The 22,469-nt window shown below is 49.5% G+C and overlaps 1 protein-coding gene across 4 annotated transcripts in view; it reads left to right on the top strand.

Annotated features, from left to right (window-relative positions):
- NADK (NAD kinase) overlaps positions 1-22,469 on the top strand; it is a 64,534-nt gene that overhangs the window by 27,270 nt on the left and 14,795 nt on the right. For 2 of the 4 annotated variants that reach the window (XM_077250101.1, XM_077250103.1), the window contains exons 3-6: positions 7,002-7,085; positions 19,075-19,204; positions 19,741-19,849; positions 21,220-21,305. In XM_077250101.1, coding sequence (XP_077106216.1) covers positions 7,002-7,085; positions 19,075-19,204; positions 19,741-19,849; positions 21,220-21,305 — 409 coding nt within the window. Of the gene's footprint in view, positions 1-7,001; positions 7,086-15,630; positions 16,249-19,074; positions 19,205-19,740; positions 19,850-21,219; positions 21,306-22,469 lie in introns of those variants that run through there. The other 2 variants (XM_077250104.1, XM_077250105.1) reach the window with 2 other exon arrangements.

Here is a 22,469-nt window from a genome sequence, read left to right on the forward strand (position 1 = left end):
AAATTACATCACCCATTCTTTTTTTGGTATATCTTTATCGAGCTTACAAAAACGCACACAAATCCGCATGAAAAAAATGCATGAAAAATGCGTAAAAAAAAAAAACTGCAGGTGACCTCAGGTGCAGATTTGGTGCAGATTTTACCTGCGTCAAATCCTGATGCAATCCTGAACATGGACACATACCCTTATGGAACCAACAAATGTAATGCTCCTGATTCTCAACTAGCTCAAAGGAAGGTCAGGTTTATAGGTTCTCTAATCAGCCAAACTGTTTTCAGCTGTGCTAACATACTTGTACAAGGGTTTTCAAGGGTATTCTAACCATCCATTAGTCTTCTTACATAGTTAGCAAACACAAAGTACCATAAGAACACTGGAGTGATGGTCGTTGGAAATGGGCCTCTATATACCTATGAAGATATTGCATTACAAACCAGACGTTTGCAGCTAGAATAGTCATTTACCAACAATGTATAGAGTGTATCTCTGAATCATTTAACCTCTTCACGCCGCGTTTTTCGCTCCACTTTTTCCCAGAGCCATAGCTTTTTTTATTTTTCCGTCAATATGGCCATGTGAGGACTTATTTTTTGCGGGACGAGTTGTACTTTTGAATGACACCATTGGTTTTACCATGTCTTGTACTAGAAAACGGGAAAAAAATTCCAAGTGTGGTGAAATTGGAAAAAAAGTGCAATCCCACACTTGTTTTTTGTTTGGCTTTTTTGCTGGGTTCACTAAATGCTAAAACTGACCTACCATTATGATTCTCCAGGTCATTCCGAGTTCATAGACACCAAACATGTCTAGGTTCTCTTTTATCTAAGTGGTGAAAAAAGTTCAAAACTTTGCTAGAAAAAAAAATGTGCCATTTTCCGATACCTGTAGCGTCTCCATTTTTCGTGACCTGGGGTCGGGTGAGGGCTTATTTTTTGCGTGCCGAACTGACATTTTTAATGATGCCACTTTTGTACAGATACGTTCTTTTGATCGCCCGTTATTGCATTTTAATGCAATGCCGCGGCAACCAAAAAAACATAATTCTGGCGTTAATTTTTTTTTCTCGCTACACCGTTTAGCGATCAGGTTAACCCTTTTTTTTTCTATTGATCGGGTGATTCTGAACGCAGCGATACCAAATATGTGTAGGTAAAAAAAAAAATATATTTTATTTTGGCTGGGGCAAAAGGGGGGTGATTTAAACTTTTAAATTTTTTTTATATATATATTTTTTTCATATTTTTAAAAACATTTTTTAACTTTTACCATGCTTCAATAGCCTCCATGGGAGATTAGAAGATGCCACAGCCCGATCGGCCCTGCTGCCGATCATCAGATCGCTGCTATGTAGCTGAATTGCAGGCTTGCTATGAGCGCCGACCACAGGGGGGCGCTCACAGCAGGCCGGCATCAGTAACCATAGCGGCCTCAAGGACCTCTATGGTTACCATCCTGATGCATCGACGATCATGTGACGGGGTCGGCGATGCGCTCATTTCCATCCGCGCGGCCAGAAGTGGTAGTTAAATGCCGCTGTCAGCGTTTGACAGCGGCATTTAACAGGTTAATAGCGGCGGGTGGATCGCGATTCCACCCACCGCTATTGCGCGCACATGTCAGCTGTTCAAAACAGCTGACATGTCGCGACTTTGATGTGGGCTCACCGCTGGAGCCCACATCAAAGGGGGAGACACGACATGCGCAGTACATGTACGGCGGAGGTCGGGAAGGGGCGCATGTCGTGTTAGCTTCATTTGAAAAAACTGTGCATTTCTTTAAAAAATAAGGAAATTTCTAAGTGACCCTAAACATTGGAATGGTAGTGTATGTAAAAAAAAAAAACAAAAATGAGGACATTTGGCTGGAGCAGGATTAGGTTAATAAATACCAGAGCAGTGGGAAAGCTGGGTACTCGCCTCCCTCTAGGTGAGGGGTAACGGCCGTCATATTGGCCATCACTCTGCTTTTCTCAGAAATGGGTCGGGTTAAGAAAAGTTCCACTACAAAACCCAATTCTGCCTACAACCTTCTTGGAGTTTCTTTGCTGTATACTGTCTCCTTATCCCTTTTTCCGGGGAGTTTCTTGCCCACCCATCCATCCCACTCACTAATAATGAATGGCCTAGTAACTGAACGAACAGCCGATCTCTGCAGCACATAAATAACGAATGGCGCAGTGTGACATATAGCGCACAAGTGACCCCTCATACAATAGGTTTCTGCAGGAAGGAACCAGATGGCAGAGGGCACAGATGATGGCAGAGGGCACAGATGATGCCAGTGCTAGTCATTTCATTTAAAATAAAAAAAAAAAATAAAAAAAATAAAAAAAAATCCAAATAAAATAGCTAGCAAATAACAGATCCCAAACTTATGGGGGTCTGCTGGTAGTTGATTAATATGGTATCCCTGATATTGTCAGGCCACATCTAGGCGCCAGCCCACCAGCATACTCTCCTTTTATGGACTTCTGAAGGTCTTCTACGAGTCTGGAAGTGATGTGTACCCAGTGTGGAAGTCCCAGCATTGATGCAACCTATAATTGGCTGCAGCGATCAAGTATCTAGAAGCGACAAAGAGAAAATTATTCTAGAATAACCTTCTCTTCTAGTCAGTCACCTGAACGTTGCAACAGTGTTGGGACTTCCCATCGGAGTAGATGCATTTCCTGGAGCAGGCGGAAATCTTTTGGAGGGGCCTCTGCTGCATCCATGGGTACAGTGAATGTCTCTATTATTTTTATTTGACGCTGATTAATTACAAGTAGTAATTTATGGTCGAATATCATCTTAAAGGATGACTAACATGGGGCCACTGATGATTGTTGCCCTGAAGGGCGCAAGCAAACAGCAAGCTATGATTGTGAGTACCACATGGTCTTTTTGTGTCTGTGCGGCCGTCCTCCGGGGTAGCACACGGTCTGAGTGTGTTTGTACTGCCGCCCTCCTGGGTAGCACCCTGTCTGTGCGTGTCTGCACGGCTGTCCTCCTGGGTAGCACACGGTCTGCCCATGTCTGTGCGGCCGTCCTCCTGCGTGGCACATGGTCTCCGCGGCTGTCCTCTGAGGTAGCATACAGTCTGTGTGTGTCTGCGCGGCTGTCCTCCTGGGTAGCACACAGTCTGCCCGTGTCTGCCTGGCCGTCCTCCTGGGTAGCACACAGTCTGTGTGTGTCTGCGCGGCTGTCGTCCTGGGTAGCACTCAGTTTGGGTAGCACACAGTCTGCCCGTGTCTGCCTGGCCGTTCTCCTGGGTAGCACACAGTCTGTGTGTCTGCGCGGCTGTTCTCCTGGGTAGCACATGGTCCGCCCGTGTCTGCGCGGTTGTTCTCCTGGGTAGCACACGGTCCGCCCGTGTCTGCGTGGCCATCCTCCTGGGTAGCACACGGTCTGTGCGTGTCTGCATGGCTGTTCTGGGTAGCACACGGTCTTCCCGTGTCTGTGCGGCCGTCCTCCTGAGTAGCACACTGTCCTCCCGTGTCTGCGCGGCTGCCCAGCCGGGTAGCACATGGTCTACCAGTGTCTGTGCGGCCGTCCTCCTGGGTTATGCCATTCTCTACACCCCAGTCTCTTCTGTGTCCTGATCTCCAGGCAGACGCACAGCTGGATTGTTCTTGCTGACGGCAGCAAATGTCCTGTATAAAATGAAGGCTTTGGAGACAGAATAGGCTGCAAATCTGCTCTTTATTCAGATCACTATCCACTGACTAAAGGGGTGGTATTATTTGGGGTATTTATGGCATACCCTGCTGATTCTCATCTGTCAGGAGGGTCAGGGTCTTGTAACCTCCCAAAAGCAACCATTCAGGGTCAGTGAGCGACTGCTTAACCTAATAAGATCAACGGAGAAAGGTGGCGGCACTTGGTTGTGGCTCTGTCTCATCAACTTTAATTGCCAGCCGTTGGGTAATGTTCACACGCAGCATTTTTATTTACTGCTGTGAGATTTCAGAAATCTTCTGTATACGTGTGGGGTTTTTTTTGTTTTTTTTTACCCATAGAAAGCAATGGAAAAAAAGGAAGATATTCGGCATAAAGGCACAAGCGGTTTGCAGTGTTTTTGGTGAATAAAACTAACAAACAAATTACACATGTAATCTGCACCAAAAATGATCAGCAAAATGGGCGTTATGAATGCAGCGTTTCTACATCCTAGAAAGCAGGTTTTAACTGCAGGAAAAAAAATGCAGCAAAAAACGCTGCTTCTGAACAGAGCCTTAGGTGGATCCAGTGACTAAGAGATAAACCTATATGCTATATGGTGCCTCTATAGAGAGAAAGCACTGGACTAACACTCAGTGTGGTGCTGACTGGGGAGGAGGGTGGAAGGGCCTGTAAGTTGAGGGGCTGACTAGGGCGATGAAATGGCCTGCAAAGGGCAGGACCTACTGTGGGGGGATGAAGGGGCCTGAGAAGGGCAGACTGTGGTAGGGGGATGAAGGGGCCTGAGAGGGGCTGGCTGGAGGGGGAAGTGTGTGGAGGGGCCTGAGAGGGGCTGACTGGGGTAGGGGGATGAAGGGCATGAGAGGGGCTGACTGCGGTAGGGGAATGAAGGGGCCTGAGAAGGGCAGACTGTGGTAGGGGGATGAAGGGGCCTGACAGGGGCTGGCTGGAGGGGGAAGTGTGTGGAGGGGCCTGAGAGGGGCTGACTGGGGTAGGGGGATGAAGGGGCCTGAGAAGGGCAGACTGTGGTAGGGGGATGAAGGGGCCTGAGAGAGGCTGGCTGGAGGGGCTTGAGAGGGGCTGACTGGGGTAGGGGGATGAAGGGGCCTGAGAAGGGCAGACTGTGGTAGGGGGATGAAGGGGCCTGAGAGGGGCTGGCTGGAGGGGGAAGTGTGTGGAGGGGCCTGAGAGGGGCTGACTGGGGTAGGGGGATGAAGGGGCCTGAGAAGGGCAGACTGTGGTAGGGGGATGAAGGGGCCTGAGAGGGGCTGGCTGGAGGGGGAAGTGTGTGGAGGGGCCTGAGAGGGGCTGACTGGGGTAGGGGGATGAAGGGGGCTGACTGGAGGGGGAAGTGTGTGGAGGGGCCTAAGAGGGGCTGACTGAAGGGGCCTGAGAAGGGCTGACTGGAGGGGAAAGTGTGTGGTGGGGCCTGAGAGGGGCTGACTGGAGGGGGGGTGTGAAGGGGCCTGAGAGGGGCTGACTGGAGGGGACTGTGTGTGAAGGGGCCTGAGAGTGGCATGTGGAAGACCTGTTAGGGTCTGACTTGGGGGCGATGAATGGAAGATGAAAGGGGCCGACTTGAGGGGAGGTTTTGCTATGAACGCCCATATCAGTATCCGATCACTGAGGGTCTGAGTCCTAGCCCCCTCACTGCCAACTGATCAGCTGCTCGGTTTGATCCGCAGTGTTCTGGCGAGGTCTGCGGCTACTTCATTGTTGGCCGGCTCCACTCCGTACGTTTTGTGGCTGTGCCTGGTATTCTGCTTATTAGTGGGAGTTGGACCCCCATACATCTGATCCATAATGAATCAGATAAATAATAATGTAACAATGATGGACTCTTTTGTGCCATTTCTCTCCTGTGTTTCTTGTCTCCATCCATTGCACATGTTTGCGGTCTGGGTTCCTCCTTGCTGTAATCTGATGTTTGTTGTTTCCATCCAGCACGAAGTGGTTAATGTCAGTGCTGGATGTGAGTAAGCATGACTGTGCAGAGCCGGAGTGGCGCCTCCTCTCCTGTATTGTGCTGCTCCCGGCCCTTGGACCTCGGCTCCAGTTCCCGTGATGTCACATGTAACATGGGATCTTGTCCTTTGCACGTCGGCTTTTGTGATGCCCCTTCTGTGTTACAAAGCCTTTCCTCCCCTCTTATGCAACGTTTCAATAGTTCTTTGCCTTTTCTGCAAATGTTAAAAGAAGGAACATAAGAAAAAAAAATCTGAACATGGTTATATTATATATCCTAATCTTTGTTATTCGTACATAGACCCTTAAAGGGATTGTTAGAGCTTAGAAAAGAAAGACCGCCGCACTTTCATCTCTTGGGCTGGAATACCAGGCACATCCTACAGACAAGGGTGGCGCTGCTTTTAGTAGGAAATAAAGCCTTCAAACTCATCAGGCTTCAAAAGCCAAGAAGCCGCTAGAAGAAGTAACCGGTCCATTCTTCAGGCGGCTTCAGCTTGGAATCCTCTCGCTATCGTTACATGCATTAAATAAAGAGAAAGCCGCAAAAATGACCATGGAGACTGCAAAGAAGACGCTTCAGGAAAAACGCCACTATTTTCCTAAGGGTACCGTCACACAGTGCAATTTTGATCGCTACGACGGTACGATTCGTGACGTTCTAGCGATATCGTTACGATATCGCAGTGTCTGACACGCAGCAGCGATCAGGGACCCTGCTGAGAATCGTACGTCGTAGCAGATCGTTTGGAACGTTCTTTCGTCGCTTGATCACCCGCTGACATCGCTGGATCGTTGTGTGTGACAGCGATCCAGCGATGCGTTCGCTGGTAACCAGGGTAAACATCGGGTAACTAAGCGCAGGGCCGCGCTTAGTAACCCGATGTTTACCGTGGTTACCAGCGTAAAAGTAAAAAAAAAAAAAAACCGTACATGCTCACCATCTGATGTCCGTCCGGTCCCTTGCCGTCCGCTTCCCGCTCTGACTGTCTGCCGGCCGGAAAGTGAGAGCAGATCACAGCGGTGACGTCACCGCTGCACTCTGCTCTCAAAAGCGTTTTCTGCTTAGAGCTGGTGTTTACAAGACATTGTGTGCACATACCCCCGGGGTTAATAGAAGAGAGGGAGGATGGGGATGCAGCTGCAGATTCTCAGTATTTTAGTAGCACAGCAGGAGAGGGGAAAGAAGGAACAACTTTTTTTTTTTCTTTTTTTTTTTATTCTCCAGTGATTTCCATAATGTTTTGTTTATTACTATTTAAATATAAAATTATTTTGTTTATTTCTCTGGTTTAGGCTCATTTTAGATCTTCAGTTTCCTGAGATTGCATCTGACAACTGTCTTTTTTTTTTTTTTTTTTCCCCTCTATGCAGGAGAACCAGATCCATGCATGGACCATGCCCAGTAACCACGTTCGGACCAAAGGCCTGTATGCTGCAGAATCCAAAAGCGATCATGTAAGTCTTTGCCCACGAGCCGCTTACAGTCATCCGCGCTGTCAGTGTTCACATCGCACTTTTCTGGGCTCTTGTTCTCTCCTGCGATTACTATACCTGGACGCATTAATGGCAGCCGTATGTAGGGCAGTCAGCAGTGGAGTCAGTATTACTGCAGATTTAACGGGCACCTGATTTCTGCATTTCAACTTTTCCTGGCCACAAACCGGGAAAAAAAAATCAGTGATCGGTGAGGCCCCCAGCACGGAGACCCACAGTGGGGTAGTATGGGGTAATGCAGAACACTCTATGCCGTCCATCTCGTTTCCTGTTTTTTTTTTTTTTGTTTTTTTTTATGTTGAGTCCAGTCCCCGGGAGGTTTGGGGTCAGAGCAGGACACTTGGGTGGAGTAATTAATCGTCTGGGTTCAGTAAATATTAGGAGCAGTTGGCGCGGTTGGCATTTCTTCCATACGAGCCCTGTGATTCACACTTGATGTGCACGCTACAGCAATATTGACTCTGCAGGCTTTGTTGTACTGGGCAAACACAGGAGGGAAATCACATTGATCTTATGATTTTTAGGCAAATAAAGTTCTAAATAAGTTCTCATTATTTGGGAATAGCAACAGCCGCAGGTCATGTCACCACCTTACTCCACCATGGGCAGAACCCCTGAGGTCCTCTGGCTTCTTAGGCCTCTTTCACACTTCAGTTGTTTGGCGTCAGTCTAAATCCGCCATTTTCCTCAAATAACGGATCCGTTTTTTTTGTGACGGATCCGTTATTTTCCCCATAGACTTGCATTAGCGACGGATTGTGACGGATGGTCGTCCGTTCCATCCGTCATGCGACGGATCCGTCAAAATTTGGCGGACGTCATCTAGACATTGACGGTCATTGCAATGTTTTTTGTCTGCATTGAAATGACGGATTGCGACGGATCCGTCGCGTCCGTCATTTCATAGAATGGCCACCTATGGGCGACGGATCCGTCGCGACCGTCATTTCGGCGGATCCGTCGCCCCAATCCGTTTTTTCAATTGCGCATGCTCCAAAAAGTATATACAACCCCCGAGTAACGGATCCGTCAAAAAAACGGATCCGTTACATCCGTTTTTTCAACAATTGTGACGGAACCGTCACTATGTCGGAAGTGACTGACGCCAAACAACTGAAGTGTGAAAGAAGCCTTAGCGGATGAGTGCAGGCTCTGTTTCCACTGCATTTCATTAGCATTTATTTATTCACTTTTATAGCACTATCCTATTCCACAGCGCTGTACAGACATCATCACTGTCCCCATTGGGGCTCACAATCTACATTCCCTATCAGTATGTCTTTGGAGTGTGGGAGGAAACCGGAGAACCTGGAGGAAACCCACAAAAACACGGGGAGAACATACAAACTCCTTGCATGTTGTCCTTGGTGGGATTTGACCCCAGGACTGCAGCACTGCAAAGCAACAGTGCTAACCACTGAGCCTCCATTCAGTGTTAACCATTGAGCCCCCAATCATTGCTAACCGCTGAGCCACAATATGGTGGTAACCACTGCCCCCTCTCCTCACAGGAGTGCTTGGCTGCAGTTGCTCCTTTTTGAGGTCCCCTCTGTAGGACTCCACCGCTCACAGTGCAGTAACTGCTTTTCCTAGTTGGTTTTCTAAACCCAAATGTCTGCGCATAAAATCTCCCAAAATTTTGAAAAATCCTGCCCTTATTGCTGATACTGCGCTACTCCGGTCTACAGGCAGTGCCGGTTATTGCTTCTAATCTCCATTCCAATAAATCTGACTGTGCTGCAATACCAGACACTGCCTGTAGACAAGAGTGGCGCTGTAGATCCCCCTCAATTACTGCTAATTAGTACCAATACTGTTACCAACATGCACCACACAGTCTGCCCAGAGCCGCACGTCACTGCTGGTTCTTGCCTGCGGCTCCCATCATGGGTCCTTAGACACGCCTCTGCTTCGTGTAATAAAATCTGTGTATTTCAGACGTCGCTTCTGTAAAAAATGACCTTTGATTTGGAGATAATAAGCCGGGTATTATCAGTGCAGTAAATCTGGAGCCTTAAACACAACAGGCCGCGGTGCCATTCAGACATATAGCAGAGATTTTGAAAACCAGGACGTTGGTTTAAACCTAAAGCTAAGAGCTGCTATCGGCCATAAACTTATTTTACATTTTATTTGACTTTCCTTGTTGCTATGGTTACTTTTGTTTATTTACGATTTTTGTCTCTGCCCTCTGCTTGACGCTCAGGGTATTACAATTAGAACTCGCTGACTCCTCTATCTGTACAATATATAAATTTTTTTTTGTTATTTTAATCTAATGGAAAGTACATTTTGACCTGAGAAGAGACGTATTAATTTAGATTATTTGGCATAAAAAAAAAGCGTTTTAAAGGGAACCTGTCACCCCGTTTTTTCAATATGAGATAAAAATACCGTTGAATAGGGCCTGAGCTGTGCTTTACAATAGTGTATTTTTTGTCCCCTGATTCCCCACCTATGCTGCCGAAATACCTTGCTAAAGTCGCCGTTTTCGCCTATCAATCACGCTGGTCCGGTCAAATGGGCGTTGTGAAATCACTGTTTCTCCCCCACCTCTTGCTTTTCCCTAAGAAATTTCTTCCTGGCATTGGCGTAGTGTTTTGCGCCTGCGCAGTAAAGTCTAAACTCACGCCTGCGCATTATGCTTTGCCCAACTGTGGGCATAGCATACATTACATCACTGCGCATGCGCGGCTCGTCACTGTAACCTGTGTGCCCCGGAAGTCGAGAGCCGAATGCACTGCGCAACTGAAAAAATAGAGAGCAATCTGTGGTATTTACGTCAGACACGCCGAGGAGCGGGGGGGAGAAACAGTGATTTCACAACGCCCATTTGACCGGACCAGCGTGATTGATAGGCGAAAATGGCGACTTTAGCAAGGTATTTCGGCAGCATAGGTGGGGAATCAGGGGACAAAAAATACACTATTGTAAAGCACAGCTCAGGCCCTATTTAACGGTATTTTTATCTCATATTGAAAAAAACGGGGTGACAGGTTCCCTTTAAGCCTCTTATCTAAATAATTGTGACAGTAGAAGGTTTATTAATAGTTTTTATAGGTTTTACTTCCCGTATGTCATCGGTGCTCTGACGTGGATTTTTCCTGCCTCTTATAATGTTGTGTATTTCTTTTATTTTTTCTAAGTAATACCTATGACACATAAAAAGAGGTGTCAATAGTCTCGTGCAATCTTATAAAAACCCTGTAATCTTGTTAATGGTATCATTTAGGACCTTAATTTACCGCAGCTGACATCAAATAATATAAAAATAACCTTCCAGTAATTGCCGAATGCCAAAGACATTACTGCGTGGATAGGCCTGTTTGCATTATGTCCTATAGAGAGTAGTGCAGTCCACTTCTGCATATCCACCATATTCACAGCTGCATTTACAGTTCCAAATGCTTAAGAGCTGAAATCGCCCAGCCTTTTTACAGACTGCTCAATGTTTGCATGTAGATTTCTATGATGTATTCACACCAGGCTCTGTACTGTATGTAATCTGAGATTATGTAATCTGAGATCAAATAAAACTCCCCTATTATCAGAGGTGCGGAGTTCGTCTCCACAGCCGCAGTCCCCTATTATCAGGTGTGGGGTTCACCTCCTCAGCCGCAGTCCCCTATTATCGGAGGTGCGGGGTTCGTCTCCACAGCCGCAGTCCCTTATTATCAGAGGGAGGTGTGGGGTTCACCTCCTCAGCAGCAGTCCCCTATTATCGGAGGTGCCAGGTTCGTTTCCTCATCCGCAGTCCCCTATTATCGGAGGTGCGGGATTCGTCTCCTCAGCCGCAGTCCCCTATTATCAGAGGTGCGGGATTCATCTCCTCAGCCGCAGTCCCCTATTATCAGAGGTGCGGGATTCGTCTCCTCAGCCGCAGTCCCCTATTATCAGAGGTGCGGGATTCATCTCCTCAGCCGCAGTCCCCTATTATCAGAGGTGTGGGGTTCGTCTCCTCAGCCACAGTCCCCTATTATCAGAGGTGCGGGATTCATCTCCTCAGCCGCAGTCCCCTATTATCAGAGGTGCAGGATTCGTCTCCTCAGCCACAGTCCCCTATTATCGGAGGTGCGGGATTCGTCTCCTCAGCCGCAGTCCCCTATTATCGGAGGTGCGGGGTTCATCTCCTCAGCTGCAGTCCCCTATTATCGGAGGTGACAGGTTCGTTTCCTCAGCCGCAGACCCCTATTATCGGAGGTGTGGGGTTCGTCTCCTCAGCCGCAGTCCCCTATTATCGGAGGTGCGGGGTTCGTCTCCTCAGCCTCAGTCCCCTATTATCAGAGGTGCGGGGTTCGTCTCCTCAGCTGCAGTCCCCTATTATCGGAGGTGCGGTGTTCGTCTCCTCACCCACAGTCCCCTATTATCGGAGGTGCGGGGTTCGTCTCCTCAGCCGCAGTCCCCTATTATCGGAGGTGTGGTGTTCGTCTCCTCAGCTGCAGTCCCCTATTATCGGAGGTGCGGGGTTCGTCTCCTCAGCCGCAGTCCCCTATTATCGGAGGTGCGGGATTCGTCTCCTCAGTCGCAGTCCCCTATTATCAGAGGTGCGGGATTCATCTCCTCAGCCGCAGTCCCCTATTATCAGAGGTGCGGGATTCGTCTCCTCAGCCGCAGTCCCCTATTATCAGAGGTGCGGGATTCATCTCCTCAGCCGCAGTCCCCTATTATCAGAGGTGTGGGGTTCGTCTCCTCAGCCACAGTCCCCTATTATCAGAGGTGCGGGATTCATCTCCTCAGCCGCAGTCCCCTATTATCAGAGGTGCGGGATTCGTCTCCTCAGCCACAGTCCCCTATTATCGGAGGTGCGGGATTCGTCTCCTCAGCCGCAGTCCCCTATTATCGGAGGTGCGGGGTTCATCTCCTCAGCTGCAGTCCCCTATTATCAGAGGTGCGGGGTTCGTCTCCTCAGCCTCAGTCCCCTATTATCAGAGGTGCGGGGTTCGTCTCCTCAGCTGCAGTCCCCTATTATCGGAGGTGCGGTGTTCGTCTCCTCACCCACAGTCCCCTATTATCGGAGGTGCGGGGTTCGTCTCCTCAGCTGCAGTCCCCCATTATCGGAGGTGCGGGGTTCGTCTCCTCAGCCTCAGTCCCCTATTATCGGAGGTGACAGGTTAGTTTCCTCAGCCGCAGTCCCCTATTATCGGAGGTGCGGGATTCGTCTCCTCAGCCGCAGTCCCCTATTATCGGAGGTGCGGGGTTCATCTCCTCAGCTGCAGTCCCCTATTATCGGAGGTGACAGGTTCGTTTCCTCAGCCGCAGACCCCTATTATCGGAGGTGTGGGGTTCGTCTCCTCAGCCGCAGTCCCCTATTATCGGAGGTGCGGGGTTCGTCTTCTCAGCCGCAGACCCCTATTATCGGAGGTGTGGGGTTCGTCTCCTCACCCACAGTCCCCTATTATCGGAGGTGCGGGGTTCGTCTCCTCAGCTGCAGTCCCCCATTATCGGAGGTGCGGGGTTCGTCTCCTCAGCCTCAGTCCCCTATTATCGGAGGTGACAGGTTAGTTTCCTCAGCCGCAGTCCCCTATTATCGGAGGTGCGGGATTCGTCTCCTCAGCCGCAGTCCCCTATTATCGGAGGTGCGGGGTTCATCTCCTCAGCTGCAGTCCCCTATTATCGGAGGTGACAGGTTCGTTTCCTCAGCCGCAGACCCCTATTATCGGAGGTGTGGGGTTCGTCTCCTCAGCCGCAGTCCCCTATTATCGGAGGTGTGGGGTTCGTCTCCTCAGCCTCAGACCCCTATTATCGGAGGTGTGGGGTTCGTCTCCTCACCCACAGTCCCCTATTATCGGAGGTGCGGGGTTCGTCTCCTCAGCTGCAGTCCCCCATTATCGGAGGTGCGGGGTTCGTCTCCTCAGCCTCAGTCCCCTATTATCGGAGGTGACAGGTTAGTTTCCTCAGCCACAGTCCCCTATTATCGGAGGTGCGGGATTCGTCTCCTCAGCCGCAGTCCCCTATTATCGGAGGTGCGGGGTTCATCTCCTCAGCTGCAGTCCCCTATTATCGGAGGTGACAGGTTCGTTTCCTCAGCCGCAGACCCCTATTATCGGAGGTGTGGGGTTCGTCTCCTCAGCCGCAGTCCCCTATTATCGGAGGTGCGGGATTCGTCTCCTCAGCCTCAGTCCCCTATTATCAGAGGTGCGGGATTCGTCTCCTCATCTGCAGTCCCCTATTATCAGAGGTGCGGGGTTCGTCTCCTCAGCCTCAGTCCCCTATTATCAGAGGTGCGGTGTTCGTCTCCTCACCCACAGTCCCCTATTATCGGAGGTGCGGCGTTCGTCTCCTCAGCTGCAGTCCCCCATTATCGGAGGTGTGGTGTTCGTCTCCTCAGCCGCAGTCCCCTATTATCGGAGGTGTGGTGTTCGTCTCCTCAGCTGCAGTCCCCTATTATCGGAGGTGCGGGGTTCGTTTCCTCAGCCGCAGTCCCCTATTATCGGAGGTGCGGGATTCGTCTCCTCAGCCTCAGTCCCCTATTATCGGAGGTGCGGTGTTCGTCTCCTCACCCGCAGTCCCCTATTATCGGAGGTGCGGGGTTCGTCTCCTCAGCCGCAGTCCCCTATTATCGGAGGTGTGGTGTTCGTCTCCTCAGCCGCAGTCCCCTATTATCGGAGGTGCGGGGTTCGTCTCCTCAGCTGCAGTCCCCTATTATCGGAGGTGCGGGGTTCGTCTCCTCAGCCGCAGTCCCCTATTATCGGAGGTGCGGGGTTCGTCTCCTCAGCCGCAGTCCCCTATTATCGGAGGTGTGGTGTTCGTCTCCTCAGCCGCAGTCCCCTATTATCGGAGGTGTGGTGTTCGTCTCCTCAGCTGCAGTCCCCTATTATCGGAGGTGCGGGGTTCGTTTCCTCAGCCGCAGTCCCCTATTATCGGAGGTGCGGGATTCGTCTCCTCAGCCTCAGTCCCCTATTATCGGAGGTGCGGTGTTCGTCTCCTCACCCGCAGTCCCCTATTATCGGAGGTGTGGGGTTCGTCTCCTCAGCCGCAGTCCCCTATTATCGGAGGTGTGGTGTTCGTCTCCTCAGCTGCAGTCCCCTATTATCGGAGGTGCGGGGTTCGTCTCCTCAGCCGCAGTCCCCTATTATCGGAGGTGCGGGGTTCGTCTCCTCAGCCGCAGTCCCCTATTATCGGAGGTGTGGTGTTCGTCTCCTCAGCTGCAGTCCCCTATTATCGGAGGTGCGGGGTTCGTCTCCTCAGCCGCAGTCCCCTATTATCGGAAGTGCGGGGTTCGTCTCCTCAGCTGCAGTCCCCTATTATCGGAGGTGCGGGGTTCGTCTCCACAGCCGCAGTCCCCTATTATCAGAGGTGCGGTGTTCGTCTCCTCAGCCGCAGTCCCCTATTATCAGAAGTGCGGTGTTCGTCTCCTCAGCCGCAGTCCCCTATTATCAGAGGTGCGGTGTTCGTCTCCTCAGCCGCAGTCCCCTATTATCAGAGGTGCGGGATTCATCTCCTCAGCCGCAGTCCCCTATTATCAGAGGTGCGGGATTCATCTCCTCAGCCGCAATCCCCTATTATCAGAGGTGCGGTGTTCGTCTCCTCAGCCGCAGTCCCCTATTATCAGAGGTGCGGGATTCATCTCCTCAGCCGCAGTCCCCTATTATCAGAGGTGCGGGATTCATCTCCTCAGCCGCAATCCCCTATTATCAGAGGTGCGGTGTTCGTTTCCTCAGCCGCAGTCCCCTATTATCAGAGGTGCGGGGGTTCGTCTCCTCAGCTGCAGTCCCCTATTATCGGAGGTGCGGGGTTCGTCTCCTCAGCTGCAGTCCCCTATTATCGGAGGTGCGGGGTTCGTCTCCACAGCCGCAGTCCCCTATTATCAGAGGTGCGGTGTTCGTCTCCTCAGCCGCAGTCCCCTATTATTGGAGGTGCGGTGTTCGTCTCCTCAGCCGCAGTCCCCTATTATTGGAGGTGCGGTGTTCGTCTCCTCAGCCGCAGTCCCCTATTATTGGAGGTGCGGTGTTCGTCTCCTCAGCCGCAGTCCCCTATTATTGGAGGTGCGGTGTTCGTCTCCTCAGCCGCAGTCCCCTATTATTGGAGGTGCGGTGTTCGTCTCCTCAGCCGCAGTCCCCTATTATTGGAGGTGCGGGGTTCGTCTCCACAGCCGCAGTCCCCTATTAAATACTTAAGTTTTGATACTTTTTTTTTTCCCAATTCATTTGGATGAAAAATGCGGAAAAACTACTCCAAATCTGCAAGGAAAAAGTAAGCAGCGTGTGCACGAGGCTTCTGCAGTCCCATTCACTTTGCTCGCACTGTCAGCAGAAACGCGCCGTGTGAACGAGCCCTTAGTCCCGATGTAATTCTCCGTCACCGGTTTGGGGAACAGGACGGACTTGGCTTCCTGGTGTCGTCATCCGTCCGATCAGCCCTGGTAATATGAAGATGTGTCCCTACAGCGAGTGCATCACTTACTCCCCTCCCTGCTCCCTCCACCTGATGGAGCCGCTCTCCTCCTACTGGGCAGGATCAGTCTTATGTAATAGTCTCCTCGTCTTAAGGGGCCGTGCGCTGGCTGCCTGCCATGCTGAGCCGGAGTACCTGGACGAGCCTTCATTGATTCTTCTCTGCCCCCATCCTTGTCCGACCACCTTCTATAAACTTGCCGAGCTCCCAGGACAAGCGGCTGTCGTTTGCGCCGAGCGGGGAATCTGCTCAAGTCACTCATTGACTTTTTTTTTTTTTTTTTCCCCTTCTTAAGGAAGTTTGTGCGTCTTAAGATTTGTAAAAGGAGCGGCTCAACCCCTGGAATGGCCGATAACCGTGCGGAGGCTCGGCGAGCTCTCACTCTGCTGCCACCATTTAGCAACACGTGCAGCTGTTTTCACTTACGCCCCCGGGATAGAAGACCCCACAACCAAGATCTCCTCCTGTAGAAATGACTTGATCTGTAATTGTCAAGGTCTCATCCTGGCCGCCTGACAGAGGGGAAGACGTCTCCCCCTTTTTTTTTTTTTCTTTCCACCCTCCTATCCGTCTTTTTGGATTTTTTGCTCTGCACGATGTCTTCCTGCCAATAACATCATTCCAAAATTTATTTATTTTTTTCTTTGACGTCAGTGATATTTATGCAAGACACCATGAAGATTTTTGACAAAGTGAAGCCAAGAAACCTTCCCAAGAATACCTGGCACTGGTCAGTAGTATCTCCAGCCGGCCCACCCCATGGTGTCCCCCTGGGGTGGTATAAGGGGGGGATTATTGTGCTTCGTCAGCATGAATAAGGGCATAATGTGAGCGAAGAATGGACACGGGGAATACACAGATCCCAGGGCAGCTTTCCAGGCATGTCGTGCTGCCCCGGCTCTGCTTATTCTGCAGTTGTGGACACCGTCTGATTTCACCAGAACTTGCCCTTCTGGACGGGATGGGCTGCAATGTCTGTATGCTTCTTCCTTTTTAGACTACGCTTATCATATAGATGTCTTCAGAATTTATGCTGCTGCTTTTGGTGTGAATTTTGTGTTTTGTTTTGTTTTTTGCGCTGATCATTGAGTACAGAGAAATCACTTTTTGAGCAATTAATGGATCGGTGGTGGTGTAGCAGAGCTGGGTGTGTTGTACATGTAACTGTCAGCAAGGGGAGAATGTACTTATTTCTCTTTATCTGCAGATTGTAAGCTCTGCAGACTGCTGGGGGTATGTGGGAATGCTGTTACTTTTACGATTATGTAACTACAACTCCCAGCATGCCCAGATGGCGTATTGCAACGTAGGATGCAGATTTTCTGGAATGGATTTTAGTTTGCAAAGGGTAAAATCCTCAGAGAATCTGTGACCGACTGGCTGGCGATAATCTGTCGCTCAGTTCTCATATGCAGCAGTGGCTGCCTTCTGTTTTTGTCGTATTTGATGGCAATGACAGACCCTATTGTAAGTCGATGGGATCCTCCATGTCTGACACGTTGCGCTGTGCGTTTATAAATGGGAGACGTGAACATTTGTTAGGGACCTTTTATGTGGCGCCTCCCCATGAACTTTGTATGGTTTTTGTGTTAGATGTTTGTACATAGTAATATATAAATATTTGTTTATTATGTTCAGGCTGATAATTGTTCGTTACTGGCTGTGAATCACACTGACATAACCACAATAAGCGTTGCACATGCAGGTCGCCCGGGCGTCCTGCAGCATTTCCTCTCCAAGGCGCTTCAGACCATTATTTTGTAAGATTATGTGGATGTCGGTGCATGTAATATCGGCGTAGATCAGTATTCTTAGATTGGAGGATTGTTTCACATCAGCTGGAGAGGCGCAGAGCAGCGCTGGACGGGCTGTATGGGAAATCTGTGTATCAGCTGTTTCTGTTGTCACCACAATAGGTGCCGCCTGTCCTGTCTGCCTGTGACAATGAGCTGCTCCTGACATGAAGTGCACGCTCCTATTACTCAGCAGCCACTAATCCCGTGTGCCAGTCGCCTTCCTACTTATTTAGGCATATTGGGCTCGGCCATGAGAGCGCTGCCGATACCAGATCCAGGGGGTCCCTTTTGTATCTGTGGGAAAGCGGAGTAACGAGCAGTAAGACTTCCCGTTAGATGGACACCCAGTGTTCCCTGCTCCTGGATTGCAGCGTACCTTGGACAACCTCTTTGGGATCTGGGATGGTGCTTACACTAATTGGCACGGAGGTCTGCAAACAGCAGTTCAATCCGGCTCTGTTCACATCATGAAAGTAAAGCCCCAATGTCTGCAGCATGCAGTTGAGTGTCTTGACCAAATACTCTAATTGTAATATATACTTTTTGAGGGATCCTACTCCATGAAAGTGTGTGGTGCACTAGCTTTTAAGCACAGTGAAATAAAAGCCAAGGATAGCTTCTGCCACTTGCCCCTCCTCCCATAAGTTGAGGCAGGCCGCCGCCACTTGCCACCTCCCACCCCCCATAAGTTGAGGCAAGACCGCTGCCACTTGCGCCCCTCCCTAAACTGAGGCTGTCCGCCACCACTTGCCCCTCCAACCCCCATACATTGAGGCAGTCCGTCACCACTTGCCCCTCCCGCCCCCATACGTTGAGGCAGGGCGCCACCACGTGCCCCCTCCCACTTCCCCCATAAGCTGAGGCAGGCCGCCGCCACTTGACCCCTCCCACTCACCCCCCCCCCCATAAGGTGAGGCAGGCCGCCGCCACTTGACCCCTCCCACTCACCCCCCCCCTCATAAGGTGAGGCAGGCGGCCGCCACTTGCCCCTCCCACTTCCCTCCATAAGCTGATGTAGGACGCCGCCACTTGCCCCCTCCCACTTTCATCCATAATCTGAGGCAGGCCGCCGCCACTTGACATTATTCGACACGTAAATGCGATGCAAGGATTGGGTTACGCATGATGTTTATTGCTGCGATTGGACCACGACTGTTGTCACAATGGCCCAATCCTATGGTTCTCCAGCTGTATTGAATCCCTGCCTGTTCCTCTCCTGGTAGGAGAGCAATCACTGACCTGACGGCTCCTTTTTCAGGTCATGTAGGGTAAGTGCTCTATAAAAAGGCGATGCGATTACCGCACGTTCTGGTCATTACTGTGATTGCGCCTTTTCCCTTCCTGCCGTCTCCCATCGTCTTCACGTGTTCGTGATTGGTTCTTGGAGACGTCTGGTGACCACCCACCTCATGGCTCTATTATGAGCCGCGCAGTACAGACCATTTACCCTGTAACATGGGAAGCCACATCTTGTGCCAGGACCCCTCCACTCCTCACCATGTTTGCCATCTACACGTCTACAAAATGCTCGGATGCCTTCTTAAGACTCATGACGTCCCTGTGTGGTCACGACTCAAGGTTCTTTGGGATTGGAGTTATGTCTGATATATCGGCAGTGGCTCACAATGCCTGCCGGAGACTTTTAGCTTCGGTAGACTTGTTTTAGTCTGAGCTGGTGGATTCTGGAGAAGCGGATAATGAACATTTTACATTATGGTATCTCACGGCCCTTAATTTTATTTTTAATTCTGAATTTTTAGGCATATTCAGGACCCTGCGAGCCAGCTACTAACGTGGAACAAGCCACCCAAAAGTGTGCTGGTGATCAAGAAGGTCCGAGACGCCAGTCTGCTGCAGCCCTTCAAGGAACTTTGTGTGTTCCTTACGGAGGTAAGTGGGATCTGATGATGATGTCTCCTAGGCAGGTGCTAAAAGAAATGGAAGCATCCATGTATGTGAAAAAAAAAAATCCTTGCAGCAGATGACGGAGTCTCGCAGGGGTCTTTGAGAAACATACGTTTGATGAAATCACTTTTTGGGGAAGATTTTGGTAGAAACTGAAGACCATCTGATGTGTTTTTGAGCCCCCCAACATCTTCTGTCGGGAGAGAAGGATCGGGCAGGTGGCATCTCACCATCAGATCCTTTTTGTTCTTTGGGGAGAGTAAGCTGCTGCCGGAGGAGTCAGATAACAGATTTCTCCTCCCTCCCCAATGAAAACACAGGAACGTTTGGCCAAGCCAGACTCTTGTGTACTGGGGAGTCGGGGCAGAGCTGGTTTTAGCGGACCTCTTTCTCGTATTTATGGACTGAATTAAGTTCCTGCATCCCTATCTGTATGGCTGTGTTAGGATGCCTGGGACGGTCATATTCTGCCCACGATGGATCTACTAGTGTCCGGTTCTAACTCTTGCATCTTCATTTAGCAGAAGAACATGATTGTTTATGTGGAGAAAAAGGTCCTAGAGGACCCAGCCATTGTGAACGACGAGAATTTTGGACCAGTCAAAAAGAAGTTTTGCACTTTTAGAGAAGGTACTCCCCTTAACATTTCTGTTTACTTGCTCTATGAATATGATTAAAAAGTTAACTCAATTTTGCCAAAATCTTACTCTTTGTGATGATCCGGTTATGTAACTGTGTAGCTGTAATTACCAGACACTCATCATTGTTTGTTTTCGTAGTTATGATGCTTAATCACATCTTGAGACTGAATTGTAAATGTGCAACCTCACTTTACAGCACTTCCTACGGTGTAAATGTATTAAAGGAACAGTAAAGCTATAAAAGGCCTGATTTTGTGGGCTGGCGTTAACAGGCTTTGTCTCCTATGGCACACAGAGCTCTAAAAGGAAAGCTCATTCTGCAGCAAGACACAGGAACGTGAGAGAGGAAGGGGGTGATACTTACAAAAGAGGTCTCAGGATCATGGTTGCTCCCCCTGCCTCCTCCTCACTACTGTGTTTGTGGTGGTCAGACAACTGGCTGCAGCAGAAACCTTGTTTGGCAGTTCGCCAAAAGATCACCAAGTCAGCAGGGACCGAACGGTGTAGGAGAAAGAGGCAGAATGGGAAAGTAATGTTTTTTTTCTGTGCTTTCATCTTCTTTTAAAGGTGTTGTCCAGGATTAGAAAATAAAATGGCTGAGAAAAAGTGCCCCCCTGACCGTAAGGTTTTGTCTGGTATTGCAAGTCCTCCACAAGAAAGCAGCCCCTGTTTCCTAATCCTGGACACCCCATTAAGGCTACGTTCACATTTGCGTTGTGCGCCGCTGCGTCGGCAACGCACAACGCAAACCGCAACAAAACGCACGCTAAAACGCTACGTTTTGCGACGCATGCGTCCTTTTTCGACGAAAGTTGGACGCAAAAAAAATGCAACTTGCTACGTTCTCTGCGCCCAACGCTTGCGGCCAAAAAAACGAATGCGTCGCAAAACGCAGCACAACGCATGTCCATGCGCCCCCATGTTAAATATAGGGGCGCATGACTCATGCGGCGGCGCCCGACGCTGCGGCGCCCAACGCTAATGTGAACGTAGCCTAAGCATATTCAGGAGGGTCACATCATCCCCTGATTCTTATTACTGAGGATGCATCTAGACCTTGAGAAGCGACTCTCTGTATTCTGGAAATTTTGGGTCTGGTCCTTCTTTTAATTTCTTTTGCAAAGAGTGCCATGAACCCAACAAGGAGAGCGGAGACGTCTTGTTAAACTGGTTCTTGTTACCTTCTGTGATTGGGATAGTTGGAGCCGCCCCGTCCTCGGCAGCCTCCGCTCTCCGGGGTCAGGACACTCCTTTCTTTCCTCTCTCCACACCCAGTTCTTCATTTCTGCATTCCCAGATCTAGTAAAGAATGGCAGGACCTTCCCCGAATGCTAACCTCAATGTTTAATCACTCGCCAGATTTTGATGACATCTCTAACCAGATTGACTTCATTATTTGCCTTGGAGGAGATGGGACCTTGCTCTATGCATCCTCGCTTTTCCAGGTTGGTTTCTTGTTTTTAATTTTATTTTTTTTTAAATGTGACTCATACTTCCTGTTCTGCACAGAAATTTTTTTATCTGTCTCATCATCACAGACAAGATTACAATGGCTGATAACACCTCTATATACAGTAGATAACACAGGATCCACCATTCACAATAGGTAGTCACAGCTCGCCTCCTCCTACTGTACAATAACACCTCTATATACAGTAGATAATACAGGATCCACCATTCACAATAGGTGATGTCACAGCTCACCTCCTCCTGTACAATGACTGATAACACCTCTATATACAGTAGATAACACAGGATACAACATTTACAATAGGTGATGTCACAGCTCACCTCCTCCTGTACAATGACTGATAACACCTCTATATACAGTAGATAACACAGGATACAACATTTACAATAGGTGATATCACAGCTTACCTCCTCCACCTGTACAATTGCTTACTTATAACATCTTTTATATACAGGAGATGACACAGAATCCACCAATCACAATAGATGTCACAGCTAACCACCTCCTCCTCTACGATGACTGATAACATCTCTTTATACAGTACATATTACTAATTGTGAATGGTGGATCCTGTATAATATACTGTATATAGAGGTGGTATCAGTCGTTGTACAGGTTGGGGGAGGAGGTGAGCTGTGACATCACCTATTGTGAATGGTGGATCCTGTGTTGTCACAGCTCAGCTCCTCCCCCCTCCTGTACAATGACCTCTTCCTCGATGAGATCATGCTCCTTAAATTCTTCAATAAAATCAATGTTCTGAGTGTATTAGTGTAATATTAGGCCTAGTGGCCAGCGTTATCATTTAGCTTTAACAGTAGGTGATTTTCTGATGACACCTTCCCTTTAAGGCTACTGTCGTACTGGCATTGTCTGAGGCCAGTGATTTGGCTGCAGCGGTCCTGTAAATGATGGATGTGATATCATCACTGCAGGATCATTAGAGCAGAGGACTGTTACCGGGGAAAGGATATTACCCATCTCCTTCTTTGCTAATACCCCAGACAGTGAGTAGTATGTGCGCCCCATAGAACGTGGCCCCTCCGTGGATGATAATGGCCATCTTTGGGGGCCTATAAGCTGTTACTGCAAGCTGATAAAGACCTTTCTGGTCAAGACGGCAAAACATCTATTGCAC

This window comes from Ranitomeya variabilis, chromosome 4, assembly GCF_051348905.1.
Source record: "Ranitomeya variabilis isolate aRanVar5 chromosome 4, aRanVar5.hap1, whole genome shotgun sequence".
Classification (NCBI taxonomy): domain Eukaryota; kingdom Metazoa; phylum Chordata; class Amphibia; order Anura; family Dendrobatidae; genus Ranitomeya; species Ranitomeya variabilis.